Genomic DNA, 21,097 nt, shown 5'->3' with positions numbered 1-21,097 from the left:
AATATGCCCCTTAGAAAAGTTTATTCAAATATGGAAGTGTACAGCATACACATAGCACCTCAGGATATCTGCACACTGCTGACTAACCACTATAAAATTATATCTTAGCATATATGGCTACCAGTAAGTCCCAAAGTGAAGCCAAGAACAACTCAACATGCCAGAAATACATTCTGACATGACCAGCCCTGCTGCCCCAGAACAAACCACACTGACAAAGCCGTTTTCTCAGTCACAGGTCAGCCTCCCTTGAACTAGGGAGTGAAAAAGGGAAGGGGGATTTGCAAGGCCAACCTCAGAAACCAGAGGGATGCCAAGGTGCAGAAACCTACAGTTTAACGATTGGCAGCCACTGACAGACTACCAGGTTCTGCACTGCACTAGGACTAACTGGCTCCAGGACTCAGCTTCTAGAAATAAATACACACACTCTCTCTTTATAAATATATATATTTTCATAGCTGTAGCCATGGGTTTCTAAAATGAGCATCAGTTTCCAAATAACTCTCCTTTTCAATAGAGCATTTTTTAGAAACACTGAAGAACACTGTACAGAAAAAGGCAACAGAAAAAAAATACCAAAATGACAGATGTAAATGGTGTGTGAAAAAATATGACAGACAAGTAAAGGCAGGAAGGAAAATACCACTGATAGATGGAGAAAAGGTAAGAAGTGAGCCTGGTACCTAGCAACGCAGTGATATACACAGATTTGCTGCTAGGATTTCCAGAATTCTGCACCTAACTCTGTAAAATACAGTAGGAGAGTGTTACATGATTCTAGTGAAAAACAGAAGATAAACAACATTAAATGGTACAGAAGTTTGGAATGCCTAGAATTCAACCAGCACCCAGAAATCATACTTACATTATTCTTCTGGCAAATGATTTCCTAGAATAAAGAAGAAGAAAAATATAACGTTGATAGCACTGATGAACTACTAGGAAAAATATCTGATCAGTAGGACTTGCTAGTATTAATATTTACAGACACATGACAGGAGAATGGTGGTTGGTAGATATTTTCTATGCCTGTCAAATCAATATAAATCAAGTATTACCTCAGGAGAGACAAAATTACTATGGAACCAAACGATACATACATCTTATATGTATACACAGGAGGGTATGTACTGTGTGCATGTGTATACACATATGTACATACCCCTCCCTATATAAATTTTCCTAGAAGGATGCTGTCCCAAAATTGACTATTAATACACACCTACTCACATTTGAGAAATTAAATATACTAAGTAATATTTTGCTGCCAGTAGAAGAAACTGTGAAGAATAGTAAAAGCAGTGCTTCTGCAAGGTTTTAAAATGTTCCAAACCTGGTTGAAAGTCACATTGCTCTAGTAAGTCTGATGTAAAGAATGTACCTTCACTTTTTACATGTAAAGTTTCAGAGAACAAGAAGCCACACACAGATGGCACACTGATCTGGGTGCTACAGCCCAAGTGTGGACTACTTGTGGACAGTGACTTTGATTTCAGGAAGATTTGTCAGCAAGTTCTGACCCCAGCAAATGATAACCCTGCCAGATTTATCAGAGCGCTGCACTACACCTCCACCACTGGGACCACTGTACAGTTTAACCTATACCATATCATTAAAAACACGCAGTGTCAAACCAAGGTGCCTCATACTTTTCACGTTGTGTAAGTCAGGCTTCCATTAAACTGCTTTTCACCCTGTTGAGGGGGCATGTATCACATACAACTGTTGCTAGTTTTTGAAGTGTAGGACATAAGTATCTAGTCAACCCCCCTGGCATGGGAAAGGACATCTTTCACAAGATCAGGCTGCTCAAAGGCCTGTGCAACCTGACCAGAATGTTCATATAGAGGAACATTTCACCAGCAAAAGTCTACCCACATTGTTTTGTACCCCAATTAAACCGCATGATGCAGTGTTTCATTTCCTACATCTTCATGATAATTTTCAGGTTTTGAATTTCGTTTTTTTTTCACCTTCTATACAAGATTAAAACTGCACACACACTCCTGCATTGCTTCTACTCTGTCTGCTGGCTGTAACAAATAGAGGCACAAACATTGCCTCCAAAGATGCCCAGGCATGCCCATAACTACTTTTTTCAGGCAGTTACTAAGTAACATGGGAAAGGTCTTGCTCTCTGACAACTTTCCTGCAAACTATCACAAGCAGAAACATAGGGCAGCTCAAAGCTGAAGGCAACTGAAGAGAGTCTTTTCAGTGAGCACTGTACTGGTGGCAACTGGGACATCCAAGTCTCCCCATGCAGAATTGGGCTTCCACTGGCATCAGTGGAACCCTGCAGGTGACCTATTTGCAAAGTCCAGCTCCTAAACTAGTAAAAAGTTCTCCCAAGTGCCCAAGGAAGACTGGTGCCTCACTCCAAGTGATTTTTCAGTGGGGATTTAGGTATTTGGCTCCTTGCCCAGTACAGTGAAATTCTGCTCTGCTTATACTGTAGATCATTGTACTTTGTATCCACATTGTGTCCACAGATAGGTCTTTTGTCATTAGCAGTTTTATTTTTAGGACTTTTATCTGTATACTCTTTGTATTGCAAAAAGAAAAATAACTGGATTGTAACCAATCCAGTTGGCTGAGAAAATGTGGAGGGAAGAGCAGGGGGAAGAAACTGAGTTACTCAGGTTATGTTCCTTCCAATAGAGGACCAAGCTACAAATAACAGGACAGAGTCAAAACCAAATAGCCTGCACTAGCTAGAAGCAGTGGAAGCAAACCCTCCATGAGAGGCAGCAGTGCCCAGATTGCAGTCTGACTCACTGCTTACTTGAAATGCTTCTTTTCAGCAATGCCTAGAATGGAAGCACTATAGCACTAAACACCTCCTGACCAAAGCCGATGAATCTAAGGGGGCGGGGGGAAGAAGTAATTCAAAAGACTGCCACCCCAGTTGTCTGCCCTTCCCCATGCCCATGGAAGTTACTAAACCTTTAGCACAGTTGCAGGAACAAGTAAGTATCGACTCTTTGGCTGACACCATTCACAGCCCCACAGATTATCTTAAACCACCGTGTTGTCTTAAACCAATATTTTGCACTCTGAACTGTGGCCCTAAGGACCAGGCACAAGTTGGGTTTTTTTGCTAACACTGCTGGTAATCTCCAGGACAGCAATCCTGCAAACACCTGATGTAAACAGCTGTAACTCAGCAAGACATACCAGAGACCATCTGGGAACCCATTGTGTTTGGGCAGAAAACTACTACTTCATATAGGAGCTAAAACTTAAGGATTATTTTGCTTCTCCCTACACACCCCCATTCTCACCTGACCGTTATTACTCTAACAGTTTACCCAAAAAAACTGTAATTCCCCTGAATGACCGAACCATGTGTTCCATTTCTCGTCTCAAATTTGTCAAACTTCTGTTTCTGTAAAGAGATATTTAACACCTAGATACATAACCAACTGTGATAAAGTCATCTAAATCTTTCTTTTGGGAAAACAAAACTGAGTTTTTCAGAATTTCACTGTGGGCATCTTTTCCAGGCCTCAGAATATTTTTGCTATTCTTTTGTGAACCATATTTCCTATAGAAACAGAGAACCTATTTCAAGAGTTGGACCAACTATGACTTGCGCCACCCCGGCCCCGATCTTTTCATTCAGAGTTACCTTCAGTGACTGCAGAGACTCCACATTTGTATCACAATAAAGGATAATGTTGTTAGCCATGCTGAAGCTCTCCCTGACTCCCAGGTGGTAGAACAGAGAAGGCTGACGGAAGGCATCACTCATCTCTACAACAGCAATATCTGCAGAAAGAAATGAAGAATTTATTGTCAATGTCACACATTTCTGACAGTCACATACTTCTAGGCCATGTCTCTTCACACAATTTGCTTTGATAAGACAACCTGATTTTAAGTAGGATGTAAGAGATCCAGAGAGATTTGCCCATTTTAGTGGTTACATCTGAATTTTTAATACAGTTAGCAGGATATGGTTTAATTCTTTTTCTTATCTTTCTTCCTTTCTTCCTCCCCCCCCTTTTTTCTTTAAATGAGACCTTCATTTTCTCAGATAAAAAGGGGTAAAACACTCTTAATCAAGAAAAGGCAAAAAGTTCATCTGGTGCCCTGAAGAATAAAATGTTTGTTTGATCTACACGCAATGACTGATGACCTTATGGAAAAAAAAAAAAAGGAAAAATTACATTTGATGTGGTTTTGCACCCTCTGTGCAAGCTGCAATAAAAATCTATGCAACATACATACACCACTGCAGAACATACTGTAGACATTCTTTATTAGAACTTTGGAAGAAAACAGCTGTAAATTGAAAGGCAAAGGTAAAGTTCCAATACAAATTACCATTCAGATCTATTTTGATTCATATAGAAAGATGAGAGAGAAAGAAAAGGACAAGGTGCAGCAGAAAAGAAGGAAAGAGGGAGGAAACCCCCATATAAGTAAGAACTTTATTGTGCAGAGAATTCTGTTCATAAGAAATTTTACCTGCATGAATAAAGCACATGCACTATGCTTACAGAACAAGGAATATCAAATTCTCTTAAAACTTGTGTTCACTTGCCCAGATTCACACCAATGTAAAAGTAAAAGAACAGGCAATTATAAAGTGTCAGCAGAAACAGTTAAGGCTTCCATTATAACTGGCAGCATATTTGCATTGCAAAAGTCTTGTCGGATCAAAAGAGCAAAACAAGAAAACTGACTCATCTCCACCTCTGGTGCAAACATCCTTCTGTCTCTTCACCCAATTCAGGTTTGTTGTTTCCTTTCAGAATTCCAGCCTGGCCCTCCCAAAAGAAATACACTTCCCTTAAGAGTAGAACAAGAAAAGCATCCTGGTGTCTCCCTGCTTTCCCCTTCCTCAGGATGCTTTTATGGCAGAGAAGACAGATAGCAAAACAAGCTCTGTAGGCAAAAAGCTTATGTTATGTACCCTTGAGTTTCTCTACTCTAATTGATCTAATAAGAGATTCTACCTCTAACCACAACTTTTCACCTTGCCTATTCATTTAGATCAGGGGTCCTCAAACTGTTTAACCAGGGGGCCGGCGCACGGATGCAGTGGCCGGCAGTCATCTGCGGCTGCTTGGTTTCCCCCCCCAACCCCCGGCGGGGGGGGGGCAGGGGGGGGTCTGTAAATACAGGGGGCTGGATTGAGGACCCTGGGGGGCCGTATCCGGCTCATGGGCCGTAGTTTGAGGACCCCTCGTTTAGATCGTCAAAACTCTAATGAAGATATTCAATAAAAGATAAGCCTCGTGGCCATGCTCTCAACTGAGAAGACAGTAAGGGTATCTTCTGCAACTTGTTAAAAAGTAACATCTTTGAGACATCTACTCTTCAGTCATACGTTATTGTAACTGGCCTACAGGCTCAGAAATTTTTCAAAAAATGAAGATAGATACACAGGGGGATGAACAAATAACATTTGCCTATACAAGCTTAGGCTCTTCAGGAAAAAATATTAAAAGAAAGGAGACTAAAATGGTATAATAAAGGATTTTTTTTCTCCTCAAAAATCTAATATTAAATTATGTTTTCATAAGTTTCATAATTTTTGTTCTAAGAATCTCCCTCTGTCCAATTTCATATAAATATCTGCAGTACATTGATAAGACCATACACACCCTGTTTTTCATCAATTTTAGGAAACTGGGACATCAGAAAAAACAAACACCAATGGCAATATTGCTACTATATTTTGTTGGGTGAGATTAAGGCTTGTTTATTTTCTTTAGGAAGCTACCATAATACAAGCTCTATTTTTAACTACTCTTATTCACGTAAAAGCCTCACCTTAAGCAACTGTAAGTTTATGGTACATTCTTGTTACATTGAGCAGCAGGAAGATTTGCACAATTTGCCATGACTTAATTCTCAAATCTTGCAAGATAACGTGCTTTCACTAGAGTTGCAAAACTAAGATTAAAAGAAAAATATTACTTAAGAAAAATAAAGTGAGAGCGCCTGATCGAAGTTGGAATATAGTAAACACTTGAGAAATCTGGTGTTAAAATGGCAAGTTCCCAGGACCATGAAGACAGAAAGAATAACTCTTTAAAAAAAAATAAAATTATCTGTGCCTCTGTGTGTGTCTGTCAAGATCAGGTGGCCAAATCCATTTAACACAATCTGACTCAGGGCCACACTGTAAGAAGTGTTCTTGGGTCCTGTCCTATCCCTATCATAGCAATCCCAAAAAAAACCGAACAAAAAACCAGAGGACAGAAGGACCACAAAAATAAGGAAACATTTGTAAGAAAAAATTACATTAAGATACTGGTATAAACTCTGTTGTGATATTTGTATTTCTTCTGTAACTAAAGAGGATCTCTTTCCTTGAGATGTTAAGACTTCTGTGAAATCCAGGTCTTCTGGATAATCTCATTTGATAAAACAGTGTACTCCTTAGAACAGGTCCAACTTCTGTGAAGTTTCCCTTCTTACTCTAGCAATTACGTATTTTAAGATGCAGTTGTCATTCACAACAAAAAGATCAGACTTTACAGTCCAGGCTAGCCCTTCAGGCTGGTATCACAGTTTCCAAGGAGAACAGCCTAATTCTTACCTGTAATTACAAGTCGTAAAAAGTATGTGCACTTTTGGGATCAGGTGCCCATCCAATAAGAAAACCCTCACTCTAAACCAGCTCTTCTGACAGACCCATTTCTGATTATCTTCTCCCACAACATCAGGAGTGAAACTCATCTGACCACATGAAGGATCAGAGTATGCAGCACTGGTCAGAAGTTCGGAAGTCAAATAGAAAGCAGTAAATGGAAGCTCATTAAAAAAAGGGTAGCTGTAATGACTCCTGTAAAGTGCCTGAAATGTACTGTCAAGTGCACTATAAAGCAGCTAAGTACTATATTCAGTTACATAAAGTATGATTAGGAATCCAGCAAAGCTGAGCACAACTGATGGTTTTCAAGACAAATCTAAGTCAACATACACCAAAATTCCCACTAGTTCAGAAGATCCAGGATTTACATATGCCCAAAAGAGATGTTTGGTTGTCAGTACATAAACTGCCAGAATCCCTTCTATCAGGTTCTCACTTCCCCCAGATGAAATTAATCTAACAGCCTGCTGCAATGAAAGATAAATTCACTGGAGAAAAAAAAAATCAGTATGTGAGAAAATGGTATTTCAATAAAGGTGGAAGAATTATCTCTACAGTTACACTGGAATAAAACCCATTTATGAAAGTATTTCAGTTTCAGTTTCAAGGCAGTTAATAACTGACCCTCCCAACACCTAGGCCCTCAGAATGAAGCACTCTGAAAACCAGGGACTGACATTTCATTTCAAATCACAGAATGGTCAGGATTGGAAAGCACCTGTGGAGATCATCTACCCCAGGGGTCCTCAAACTACGGCCCACGGGCCGGATACGGCCCCCAGGGTCCTCAATCCAGCCCCCCATATTTACAGACCACTCCGCCCCCCCCCACCGGGGTTGGGGGGGGGAAACCAAGCAGCCGCAGATGGCTGCCTGCCACTGCATCCGCGCGCCGGCCCGCTGGTTAAACAGTTTGAGGACCCCTGATCTAGTCCAACCCTCCTGCTAATGGAGGTTCACCTACAGCAGGCTGCAACAAATTGCACCTCAAGCAGGTTTTGAGTATCTCCAGAGAAGAAGATTCCACAGACTCTCTGGGCAGCCTGTGCCAGGGCTCTGTCACCCTCAAGGTAAAGAAGTTTTTCCTCATATTCAGAAGGAACTTCCTGTATTGCAGTTTTTGCCCGTTGCCCCTTGTCCTGTCACTGGGCACCACTGAAAAAAGCCTGGTCCCATCCTCATGAAGCTCACCCTTAAGGTATTTGTAATCATTGATAAGGTCCCCTCTCAGTCTTCTCCAGGCTCAACAGGCCCAGCTCTCTCAGCCTTTCCTCATGGGGGAGATACTGCAGTCCCCTCATCATCTTTGTAGCCCTCCGCTGGACCCTCTCCAGTAGCTTCTGATCTCTTTTGACCTGCGGAGCCCAGAACTGGACACAGCACTCCAGATGGGGCCTCACCAGGGCAGAGTAGAGGGGGAGGCCAACCTCCCTCGACTTGCTGGCCATGCTTCTCCTAATGCACCCCAGGATCCCAGTGGCTTTCTTGGCCACCAGGACACACTGATGGCTCATGGGCAACTTGCTGTGTCCACCAGGACTCCCAGGTCCTTCTCCACAGAGCTGCCTCCCAGCAGGTCACCCCCAGCCAGTACTGGTGCAGGGGGTTGTTCCTCCCCAGGTGCAGGACCCTCCACTTGCCTTCACTGAACTTCATTGGGTTCCTCTCCACCCAACTCTCCAGCCTGCCCAGGTCTCGCTGGATGGCAGCACAGCCTGCTGGTGTATCAGCCACTCCTGCCAGTTCTGTATCACCAGCAAACCTGCTGAGGGTACCCTGTGTCCCTTCATCCGGGGCTCTGATGAGTAAGTTGGACATGACTGGACCCAGCACTGACCCCTGGGGAACACCACTGGCTACAGGCCTCCGGCCTGACTCTATGCCATGGATCACAACCCTCTGAGCTCTGCCATTCAGCCAGTTCTCAGTCCACATCACTGTCCACCCATCTAACCCACACTGCCTGAGCTTAACTATGAGGACACTGGGAGACAGTGTCAAAAGCCTTGCTGAGGTCAAGGTAGACAACATCCACCATCACAAAAGGCTGGTAGGTTTGTTAGGTCTCATTTCCCCTTGACGAATCCATGTTTACTGTTCCTGATAACCTTCTTTTCCTCCACATGCTTAAGAGATGTCATCCAGGATGAGTTGTTCCATCACCTTTCCAGGGATGGAGGTGAGGCTGACCGGCCTGTAGTTTCCTGAGTCCTCCTTCTTGCCCATTTTGAAGACTGAAGTGATGTTGGCTTTCCTCCAGTCCTCAGGCACCTCTCGTGTCCTCCATAACTTTTCAAAGATGACAAAGTGTGGCTTAGCAATAACATCTGCCAGCTCCCTCAGCACTCAGGGGTGCATCTCACCAGGGCCCACAGATTTGTGGGTGTCAAGTTTGCTTAAGCAATCTCTTAACCCAATCCTCCTTAACCAGGGGAAAGTCCTCCTTTCTCCAGACTTCCTCTCTTGCTTCCAGGGTCTGGGATACCTGAGGGCTGGGCTTGGCAGTAAAGGCTGAAGCAAAGAAGGCATTCAGCAACTCTGCCTTCCCTATATCCTTTGCCACCAGGGCATCCACCTCATTCAGCAGTGGGCCCACGTTTTCCCTAGCCTTCCTTTTGCTACCGATGTACTTGAAGAAGCCCTTCTTGTTCTCGACATTCCTTGCCAGATTTAATTCCAAACAGACCTTAGCCTTCCTTATCGCATCCCTGTATGTTCTGACAATGTTCCTACATTCCTCCTAAGTGGCCTGTCCCTTTTTCCACATTCAGTAAGCTTGCTTCTTCCATTTCAAGTTTTGCCAGAATCTCCTTGCTCATCCATGCAGGCTTCCTGCCCATTTTGCATGATTTCTTATTCATAGGGATGCACCTATCTTGAGCTTGCACATCTTCTATGTTGCAGTGAAGAAAGTCTGGGCTCCAGCAGACTCATGAGCAACCCCCAGGTTGCAAGAAAGAATAAATTTTATCCCTTGCTTTGGTCTTGGTCACAAGATTAAAGTGCACTTTCTCTATCTCACGAAAATGCACCTGGTTACAGATCACTGATACTATTTAAAGAAAACAGGGATAGTTTCACATTTGTTAGTCATCTTTGACATTATGGCTAAAAAGTCTTATAATAAATCTTAGAGTAAATTATCATGTCTTCTTAGTTTATGAACAATAAGGTAAGTCTAGCCATAACCTTCTCTACCATCTCCTTAAACAACTGGCATGCTGTGGTGGGTTATCCTTGGCTGGATGCCTACTAAGATGCTTCTTCACTCCCCTCCTCAGCAGAATGGGGTAGGGGGTAGAAGGGGATAAGATTAAAAAAAACCTTCTGGGTCAAGATACAGGCAATTTAATGAAAGCAACAGCAGAAGTTGCGTGCAAGGAAGCAAAGGAAAACAAAAGATGTTCTTCTCTACTTCTCATCAGCAGGTTCAGCCACTACCCAAGAAGCTGGGCTTCAGTATGCATAGAACTTGGTCCGGAAGACCAACATTGTAAATAACAAATGCCACCCACCTCTTCCTCCTAGCTTATATATCTGAGCAGATGTCATATGGTACAGAATATCCCTTTGGGCAGTTTGGCTCAGCTGTCCTGGCTACGTCCCCTTCCAAGATCTTGCCCACTCCCAGCCTGCTGGGGGGACGGGTGGCAGGTTGGAGAGACAGCCCTGATGCGGTACCAGCACTGCTCAGCAGCAGCCAAAACACTGCTGTGTTATCTCCACCTTTTTAGCTACCAGGGCAAAGCACAGCACTATGAGGGCTGCTGTGGGGCTCAGCCTGACCCAAGAAACATGCCTACATGGATGTGACCAAAGTGTATCATAAGTGAGACTAGAGCTTAGCTTTGGCCTAGGTACCAGAAGCAGCGTAAGTGCAGGAGCAGGAACTTCAGTGTTCGAGCTCTTGGTGTCTATTTTCCAAACCATCCCGAGCTCTACCTGCCTGCAATGAAGCCACCTGCCTACATATTTGCTGGGTAACCACACACACAGCTGCAGACATAGCAACAACCACAGAGCAGTTACACTCTACATTATTCAGCTAACATCTACACTAACAAGAGACTGAAACACACCATCACACATTCAAAAGAACAAAATACCACTACACTGGGAATCAGCTTCTTATTACCCTGGGAAACCAGATTCATGTGATGGAATTGAAGACAGTTGACTTGACCCTTCCTGCCTGAGAAGCCCAGGAAAAGGACACATCTCAGTGGAGCTTGGTATATAATACAACTGTGTTACCAACAATTCTTACCTGCAGTGTAAATCCACTTAACTTTTTTTTAAGCTATCTGTGCAAAGACTGAGAAGTTCACATATAAAATCTCTACTAATTAATCATTCTTAACAAATGATAACGTGGTCAAGAAGGGTAAGTGTCCATTAGTGGATATAAAGCCCTTTGCTCTTGGCTATTAGCAATGCCTTTAGTCACCAAGAAAGTGATAAATGAAATGCAGTGGTCAAAGTTCATCTCCTACTGATTGTTTAAAATATAACAGGGCAGAGAAGAATGTTTAAACAAATGCTCTGAGATATCATACACATACACCCTACTTTTTGATACTATCTGCTTACTACAGTGCAGCCAGGAAAAATAATGAATGCAAACAGAGCAGCTATAAAACTAATGAATGTTTACATTTGCTATTTTGTGATTAATTGGTATCAAACACATGGCCATTGCCTTACATTCACTGTCCCACAATTAATCAGAGCAAAAGGAAAGCTGATAACAGCCACTTCTGAGACAGACCAATATTTAGGGTTCTTTTCCACCTGGGGGTTAAAAGACCAGTAAGATATTCTTCTGACAGAGATACAGGAAGAAAAGGGCTTGCAACACTACTTCAGTGCAAGTCTGAACACTAAGCATTTTTCATACTGCAGTAGCAGCTCTCCATTCAGCATTAGAACAATGGTTTTGACAAGCCATGACGACATTTACTATTGGGTAAGCTTTCAGAAACAAGCAAACAACCTTATCTACTTCAGCTTCTTCACGGTTCTCTATACTTGGCACAGATATCTTTCTCTTCACCCAGAGACTGCTTGCATGAGGTAGGAAACCTGCTTTGGAAATCACAGCACCATGTCAGTACAGCTTGGTAATTCTGGTTCAACCGTGCAAACCACAGCGTCACTGACTTCTCAGCACTACTGGAATCAGGCATTTCCAGTAAAAAGTGTCTCATACGTCTCTTAAGACCGGAAACAATCGACGGGAGCCACTGGGGTGAGAACACCTAAACACAGGGGAATGGCTAACCTCCCAGGAAACCTGTCCGGCCAAGCCAGTCTGTTGGGAGAGGCTAGCCAGAAAAATAACTTCATAAGGGTGCTTGAGGCTTGAATGTGGGGAAGGAAAAACAGGTAGTGACCATACAGGCAAGTTAAGACTATATACTAAAGGAAAAGCATGGTATTCATAGAAGCTCCAATTGATGTGCAAAGTATGGTTAAGGGCACTAAGAGCCACGAGATGGACATGTGCTAGTTCTTATCTAGCATAAAGCATTATGGGTCAGGATCCTTACAGTAATCCTGGCTCAAGCAGTCTCATTTTTATGAAATGGAAACTAAGATCCTGCATCACTGAAGTACAAACCAGAGCCAGTCCTGCAATGTACTCAAAGGGGAATTTCTGAGCACACATTCCCAGCAGATAGAACACAAGCCCAGCAGTCCGGTGGGACTAGATGCTGCGTGGCATGAAGCAGAGATAGAAATAATTAGAGCACCTAATACTTACCAAAAACGCATCAAGTTACCTTTAAATACAAGAGTACTATGTTGCCTTCACACTGGTATTGAGCCCACTGCTCCCTGAATAGCTAAATTGAGTTGAACATCTCTTGAATTTCAAAGTGAAACTTCTACACCTAGACTCATAAGCAAAAGGTATGATTTCACTTCAGATAAACTCTTCAAACAGCTAGTTACTGTCAGGGGTCGTCCTGACCCTCCCCCACATGTTTGTATCAGATCTAGTATGGTTAATATGCAATGAGACAACTGAGTAAGGCTATCTGTTGGCTTGGAGAGGTGGGGTGCATGCACAGGAGCAGTCGCCTCCTGATCAGTTAGATGATCTCACTTTCCACCCACACCATCACTATGTCCTATACAAAGGCAGCACCAGACACCACAGTATCTGCAGGGATGCAACTGAATACCTCCCTACTCCTGCTTAAGACTGAGAATCATGTATTGTTCCAGCAGCTAAGAAAATTTTATCCTCCATACAGATGTGGATGCAAGATCCATTTGTTCAGGAGCCCCAGATATAACATCGTCACAGGAGAAAGAGTTTCTTGAGGCATGATACAGAAAATAAATAAATAAATACCCACCCAAACACACAGCTTCAATCTACCTCATCACAGCTACAAATTAAGCACCTATACTGATCGACTCTGCATGTGACTCAATCTAGATCTCTGGGAATCTGCTCATAAAAGCAAGTGCAAGACTTCACGAAGCAGAACCATCCAGACAAAGAGAGAAAAAAAAAATTGATTTTTTGTTCCCCTCCCCCCTCTATCAACAGTGCCCTAGACTGAGAGCCTCTAATCAGGGGTCCTCAAACTTTTTAACCAGGGGGCCAGCGTGCGGATGAAGCGGCAGGCAGCCATCTGCGGCTGCTTGGTTTCCACCCCCCAACCCCCGGGTTTCCCCCCCCCAACCCCCGGCGGGGGCGGGGGTGGGGCAGGGGGGTCTGTAAATATGGGGGGCCGGATTGAGGACCCTGGGGGCCGTATCCGGCCCGCGGGCTGTAGTTTGAGGACCCCTGCTCTAAGTGAAATGCTGGCCTTGTTGACTGCATTATGCTTCAAGGATGTGGAGGAAAAAGAGCCTCTTGCCTCTGTAATCCAAGGGCGATGGGAGCAAAGCAGAGGGTACTTACTGAAACAAACCAGCAGAAGCTGTCAACTAAGTGGTAACACAAAGTAAGTTCACACAGATGTTAGAAAAGGAAGGTAATGTAGATGACAAACGTAAGAGGGAAGATTGCAGGAATTAACACATGGCAAAATCTAAATGACTATATAAATGATCTGAAGACAACCAGAATAATACAGAAAGGCTTTCTGCTAGGAAGAAAAAAAAGAAAAAAAGAGGGGAAAAAAAAGAAAAAGGAAAGCTTGAGATTCAAAAAATCCACTCTCTTTTGGCCCAAGACAAAGGACTGTGATGTTATCACATGATTCCAGCCCCCAACAATTGAAAAAAACCCACTCTCAGCTTGATGCATGTGGGAGGAACTCGGCATTAGGCAGGAATAAAAGATGACAAGCAAACAAAGAGCCATTTATTTAAAAATAACCTCAATACATTCAGGCTCACTGCATCTGTATTGATCCCAGTGAAAGAGGCTCCCTAGTGCCAAGAACACCAAACACTAAATATTATCTCAGCTCCAAACTTTGCTTCAGAAAAATTACTCAGAACTCAAAGAGGTAACTAATGAGGCTCAGCTGAAGGCTTGAGCACATTGCAGGACCAGTAATTGTTAGGACCTGTACCAAATATGAATGTGTTTTTAAACAATCTACGAATACAACAGCAGAAATAGTCAAGGAAAAAAAGGCAAGCTGTAGCAACTCAGTACTTCTATATTTAGAGGTTTTGTCCAGAGTATCTACATCACTGCAATTTTTTTTCCATGAAGCCCAAACACTCCTTTGGCCTGGACAAGATCTTAAGCAGACAAAAGTATCTGAACAAATAAATAAGAGATGTGATGGCATCTCTGTGATTATTTTGGTTTATGTTTTCAGGCTATGTGCCTTTAAGACACGAGATGGAGTGATGAAGTCACTGAGACTACCCAAGAAGAACATACTTGTGGGACCACAGGTGTGCCAACAGAAGAGGTCCTGATGAGTGCTCAGAGAAGAGAGTCCTACAAAAAGCAAACAGACAGGTCTCAGAGGCGATGCAAAGATTTCCTAAAGTCTAAAGGAACGGTTGAGAGTTTGCTACAGCTCTAAAGGTGCAGAGTTCATTAAAACCAAGGCAGGAAACAACAATCCACCTCAAGGACAAGATAGGCAGAAGGAAAATTGATCAAAAGTACTTTTTACTGCTGTTTATTTTGTTCATTTCTGCCATAGTGTCCTGAAGATTTTCTGCACCTAAGAGAAGTATTCTAATAAAACCTGACTTTTTGTTTATAACATGGTTATATATTTGTCTCCTTTGAGCAGCTTACTGTGATAAGAATGTCTAGGCAGATCCACCCTCAAACTTCAAAAACCAGTTCTGGGTTTCATTGCAACAGCTAAAGGGATCATATCAAAGCTCTGTTTAGCTCAGTATCCCCTCCTCTGCCACATGCCAGCAGTCAATGTTGCAGAGATTTTAAGAATGGGGCAAGTAAAGACTGACCTTTTTCAGTCAGCAATGCAGAGACAGTTCCAGAAAACACTTCAAGCTACCTAGAAAGTTGAATATCAACAACTAATTTAGCACTTCGTGTTGTGTGAACAATTAGAGCTGCTTTTCTTCATATACGTTAGTTTGCATTCACTATCACCGAACTTCAGCTGCCCTTTACCTGCCCATCTGCCCAGTACCGTAAGACTTTCTGCAATTTTTTACAGCCAATTCTTTATAGTTTTGACTAGCCTGCACATCAGCAAACATTGCCATCATGCTACCCACCAGCAGGAAACTTCCAGATCAGCTATGAATCCTCTGAAAAGCCCAATTCAAAAAGAAAGGACAGAGCAATCCTTTCACCAGCACATTTTTCCACTGGCAACATTACTTCGTTGCAAAACTGATCTTCTGTTCCACTCCTGTAAGAACCCATTCATCCAAACAGAATAAAAGATGTCACCTTCAGTCATTTTGTATTTAACGAGTCTTTGGTAAAGTATCCTGCCAATAGCTTTTTGACATCTCAATATATTGTCTTAAGTGGATCACGCTTAAGTACAGGCTCACAAAAAGTGTGATTTTCCTCTACAAGAGCCATGTCAGCTCTTCCCTACTGAAGATTTTATCCATGCATCTATATAACGTGTTTTTCATTTATATTTTCAGCCCATTTGTCCTATCGGTATTACATCATCCTCTCCCTTTCCTACACTGCCAACATCAACTAAAGTCGGAAGTCATGCACCATAATTAACAGCACAGTTTGTTTCAGTCAGAGCTACTTGAGAGCTTTTGAGTCATCATCACATAGTTCCAATGAATTGTTACTGTTCACTTTATCAGCTTATTTTGAAACCTTTTCTCCTGGCAATTTAAATCTGAGGCAGGCTCTCAGCCCTATTCCTTTAAAGAAAGTCCTTCTTAAGATCATAGCAGGAAAGCTGCATCTTTCTCAAGTCTTCCTTTTCCATCTTGATTGCATAGGATCCCTGCCATGCTCTCTGTTGATGCATTTGAGAATGCTTTTTTTCTGTCGTTTATCTTCAGCAACATTGGAAACTGTCTTACGAAGAGTTAAGTTTGTTTCACCATAGTTCATGGGGATTTTTTAACTTGTTTCCTCATCTGGACAAAAATTCTCCTTTCAAAAGGTATCATTCCATTCTCCACCCTCATGGCAACGCCGCCTTCTGTGGGTTACTTCAGAATTCCTTTTCACAAGTAGCATGCATTTTCTAGAAGCGATTTTCCTTATGATGCCTTCATGCTATCTGAAAGTTTTTCATCTTTTTAGTTACTCCTTTCAATTTCTTGTTAAGAAGCTTGCTCGTTTTTACACAGGTTCTAGTAGAAATGTGATCTGCACCGAGCCAAACTAAAAGTCTACGACAAACTAAGGTAGAGTGTGCAGACGCTTATGAAGAAGGCCAGAGCCATGCGCACTACACTGTTGAAAAAACTCCTGAGTGTTTCTAGTCCAAAGATGTACAATTATTCCTCATGACATTATTTTCAAGTCATGGGAGTTAAAATTTGCCAATAAAGTAATACCAAAAATGGTTTAAACATAGAAGATTCAAGAGCAGCAAGCACAGACTGAAAAATAAATACACAGTATTTCAAGAATATGATGAACAGCAGCTGGAATGCCTGTACAAAATGGGGATCTTCCCAGGCTTCTGAAAATTTGGAAGCAGTATTCTGAGATAGAAACAAATACATTTATTAAATGTTTTAACTTGTTAAAGAAAAGATTTCTATCCTAAGAAGAAAACGTCTGTCATAAATAATACAGTACTTGAGAATTTTAGGCCCCAAGTCTCACCATAACCAAAGGTAAAAAATACATCTACCACACCTGGTTCTCAACACGCACTCCACAAAAATCTCTACATTGTAGTATTTTCACTGCTGTGTCCAACATTTTCCCATGAACAGAAAGACACTGAGAAAACTAAATGCCCAAGGGCTCAGGAGTCTCACGTGCCATGTTTTCTGATAGAAAACACCATCATCTCTTCAAAAGCACACAATCTTTTATTAGTCTTGATCCAGAAAGGAGTACATTCTTAGTAGCTCTGCTGCAAAGTAATCATTACAGTTCATATTCTATTAAAAAACTGATATGAGAAGTCTCATCTGAAGTATCTGATCATAACTATTAAGTTGGCAATATGCTGTGTTGCTTAAACTTAAGGCTGGATCCAGGACTCAGGAATTTAAACTGCTCACTCCTACTTTTTGCAGTTCACTCTTGAACATTGTAAGATAAACTCCAAGTTCTGTAAAAACCACACAATATTTCCTTATAGGATGAGAATATTTACCCATGATTCACTGTCAAACTGCAGTGCAATATCACAAGGAACTGTGCAAAGTCATATTTGCATTCCTGAACTGTATGTCAGTATGACTAGAATTTGTCTATGGCCCCCATCTGAGAAGCACACTGAAGGCCAGAAGGGGAATTTGTTCTGGAGTGAGACTGACAACATTAAGTAAACATGAGTATTTATTATCCCCTACGCTTAGAAACACTGAAATAAAACATAAGTGTCTAGACAGCACACAGGAAAGAAGAAAAAATAAAATTATTTATATATTGCATGTACTAGCAGTCACAGAATGCATAAACCAGCACTGTAGGCTACTGCAAAAAAAACCATTCTGTACTATTTGAAGGTAAGTTTCATATGATAAACACAAGACATCATTATCCTCCTCTAACTGGCACTCATGAGGCATCAAATTAAACACTCTGCACAATCTGGGGTATAACTTAAGGAAGAAAGTCAAATTGGCAAAGTATCCAGAAGAAAGCAACAAAACATGAGAGTGAAAAGAAATTTAAAGACATGATTAAGGAGCAATGACTTAATACACTAGAATTGTTTCATCTATGACGAAAAAAATATTATGACATAACAGCAATATGTTAACTACTCACTGCATAAAAAAATCACTGCCAAGCAGAAGAGCAGTTAAATTTCCCTGTATTCGTGAACAGTGAAAGAACCAATAGGACTAAATCAAAATTTACTTTAAATTAAAACTTGGAATAACATTGTAGGGTTTTTTTTAAACTTCTCTTAGAATACATCTGCTTCCAAAGTAAAGGGAATTTAGTACAGATTTCGGGGAAAAACAGTCTAAACTTAAAGGCAACTATGTCCATGCAGGGTTTAGAGGAGGTTGAAGACTCCTTGCTACTAGATACTAGAAATTTTCAGTAACAGACTGGTGGTTACCGACAGTAACCTCATGGTAGGTTGTGGAATCTGACCCACCCCTGGAGTTCAAGGTGTATTAACGACTCCACGGACTCCCTGCCAACCCTACATTCTACTGTGATTTGCATTGCCCTTTTTGTATTTGCAAGCTACATTACTCTCATTTTACAAAAACCATACCACACTGCTGCTGCTGACTTCACGCGGCAGACCCCCACCATTACAGAGCCTAGTCACCAAGAGGAAATAAAGTGAAGATAAGATTCATTTCACTGGAACCCATATTGCCTCACATACCTACAAGGTCTGAGCACATCCTAGGGAGGTCCTCTCAGATACACTCATAAGTGGATGCTAGTCCCCCTCCTCCTGGTTCTGCTCTACAAGTCTCAATTCCAGGTTGCTGGAATTTATGCTTCAAAAACCATGAGCTTAAACACTCAATTCCCTGGCTTCACTTTGAAGGTCACCCTCAAATTAAAGATGCAGAGCTAGTGACAGAGAAAAGCATCCTGACAGGAGAGCTCCTGGAGCTCCACTGTGATGAAGCTAAGGAGGCCATCCAGGCGTCCACACAACAGTGTGTGTAAAACACACTCTAAAGCCAATCTAGCATTACACTTGTGGACAGTCTTCCTGCTATTTCAGATGCCAGACTGATGCCAGATTCCCAACCAATGTAAACCAGTGTAATTCTGTAAATCAGGTTATATTAGCTGATGATCTGCATCCAGCTAGTGTTACATAGGTCAACCTTGTTCATCATCATCATCACTTGCATCTACTTCTGGAAAACATTTACGATTTCATTTCTCTAGCAAATTAGTTAGAAAATTTAGATCATCTGTCAATGAACTGTGTCAGTTTGGTCTTAAGGGGAGCAGCATTAAGTCAGATAAGAAGTCCATCTAGTCCAGTATCTTATCTCTACCACTGCCAACAGCAGTTATTAGGGAACAGAAACAGAGCAACTGCAGAGCCACCTGGTACATACATCCTTAAAGCTTCTGGAAATTCAACACCCTGAAGAGCTCCTGAGTCATTTCAGTTGTCCACCATGCCTAACAGGTCTGAGCAAACCACACCTCATGAATTTTAGTCCTTTTGAAGACTATTTAGCTATGTACATGTATGGAAAAGTGCTTCCTTTAGCTTCTTCTAAAGCTGCTTGCAGATAAGAACTAAAATGCCAAAAATTAAAATTGAGTAATTGTTCCTTAATCATTCTTTCTTTTCCATCATTGGTTTTAAAATGTCACTTTCCCCTTTGTTTTCCTTCTGAAGAGACTGTACCTATTCAATCTCCATCTGCATGGAAACAATTCCACGAATACTTCTGATAATCCTTTCCCCCCCTTCTCTTTCCTTCTTTTTCCCCCCCTTCTCTTTCCTTCTTTTTCCCCCCCCTTCTCTTTCCTTCTTTTTCCCCCCCTTCTCTTTCCTTCTTTTCCCCCCCTTCTCTTTCCTTCTTTTCCCCCCCTTCTCTTTCCTTCTTTTCCCCCCCTTCTCTTTCCTTCTTTCCCCCCCCCTTCTCTTTCCTTCTTTTCCCCCCCCTTCTCTTTCCTTCTTTTCCCCCCGCCTTCTCTTTCCTTCTTTTTTCCCCCCCTTCTCTTTCCTTCTTTTCCCCCCCCCTTCGCTTTCCTTCTTTTCCCCCCCCCTTCGCTTTCCTTCTTTTCCCCCCCCCTTCGCTTTCCTTCTTTTCCCCCCCCTTCGCTTTCCTTCTTTTTCCCCCCCCTTCGCTTTCCTTCTTTTTCCCCCCCCTTCGCTTTCCTTCTTTTTCCCCCCCTTCGCTTTCCTTCTTTTTCCCCCCCTTCGCTTTCCTTCTTTTTCCCCCCCTTCGCTTTCCTTCTTTTTCCCCCCCTTCGCTTTCCTTCTTTTTCCCCCCCTTCGCTTTCCTTCTTTTTCCCCCCCTTCGCTTTCCTTCTTTTCCCCCCCCCTTCGCTTTCCTTCTTTTCCCCCCCCTTCGCTTTCCTTCTTTTTCCCCCCCCTTCGCTTTCCTTCTTTTTCCCCCCCTTCGCTTTCCTTCTTTTTCCCCCCCTTCGCTTTCCTTCTTTTTCCCCCCCTTCTCTTTTCTTCTTTTTCCCCCCCTTCTCTTTTCTTCTTTCCCCCCCTTCTCTTTCCTTCTTTTCCCCCCCCCCTCTTTCCTTCTTTTTCCCCCCCTTCTCTTTCCTTCTTTTCCCCCCCCTTCTCTTTCCTTCTTTTTCCCCCCCTCTCTTTCCTTCTTTTTCCCCCCCCCTTCTCTTTCCTTCTTTTTCCCCCCCCTTCTCTTTCCTTCTTTCTCCCCCCCCTTCTCTTTCCTTCTTTTTCCCCCCCTTCTCTTTCCTTCTTTTTCCCCCCCTTCTCTTTCCTTCTTTTCCCCCCCTTCTCTTTCCTTCTTTTTCCCCCCCTTCTCTTTCCTTCTTTTTCCCCCCCCTTCTCTTTCCTTCTTTTCCCCCCCCTTCTCTTTCCTTCTTTTTCCCCCCCCTTCTCTTTCCTTCTTTTTCCCCCCCTTCTCTTTCCTTCTTTTCCCCCCCCTTCTCTTTCCTTCTTTTTCCCCCCCCTTCTCTTTCCTTCTTTTCCCCCCCCTTCTCTTTCCTTCTTTTCCCCCCCTTCGCTTTCCTTCTTTTCCCCCCCTTCGCTTTCCTTCTTTTCCCCCCCCTTCGCTTTCCTTCTTTTCCCCCCCTTCTCTTTCCTTCTTTTCCCCCCCCTTCTCTTTCCTTCTTTTTCCCCCCCTTCTCTTTCCTTCTTTTTCCCCCCCTTCTCTTTCCTTCTTTTTCCCCCCCTTCTCTTTCCTTCTTTTTCCCCCCTTCTCTTTCCTTCTTTTTCACCCCTTCTCTTTCCTTCTTTTTCCCCCCCCTTCTCTTTCCTTCTTTTTCCC

At 42.5% G+C, this 21,097-nt stretch overlaps 1 protein-coding gene across 1 annotated transcript in view; it reads right to left on the bottom strand.

Moving 5' to 3' along the window:
- Positions 1 to 21,097, bottom strand: part of MAP3K5 (mitogen-activated protein kinase kinase kinase 5) — a 109,354-nt gene that overhangs the window by 71,098 nt on the left and 17,159 nt on the right. The window contains exons 2-3 of the mRNA XM_055713600.1: positions 3,635 to 3,774; positions 869 to 892 (exon numbers count right to left, since the gene is read on the bottom strand). Of these exons, the coding sequence (XP_055569575.1) occupies positions 869 to 892; positions 3,635 to 3,774 (164 nt within the window). The remainder of the gene's footprint in view (positions 1 to 868; positions 893 to 3,634; positions 3,775 to 21,097) is intronic.

The sequence above is a fragment of the Falco cherrug genome, chromosome 6 (genome assembly GCF_023634085.1).
Source record: "Falco cherrug isolate bFalChe1 chromosome 6, bFalChe1.pri, whole genome shotgun sequence".
NCBI classification, from domain to species: Eukaryota; Metazoa; Chordata; class Aves; order Falconiformes; family Falconidae; genus Falco; species Falco cherrug.
Note: the sequence above shows the minus strand (reverse complement) of the source record. Positions and strands in the feature narration are given on the sequence as shown.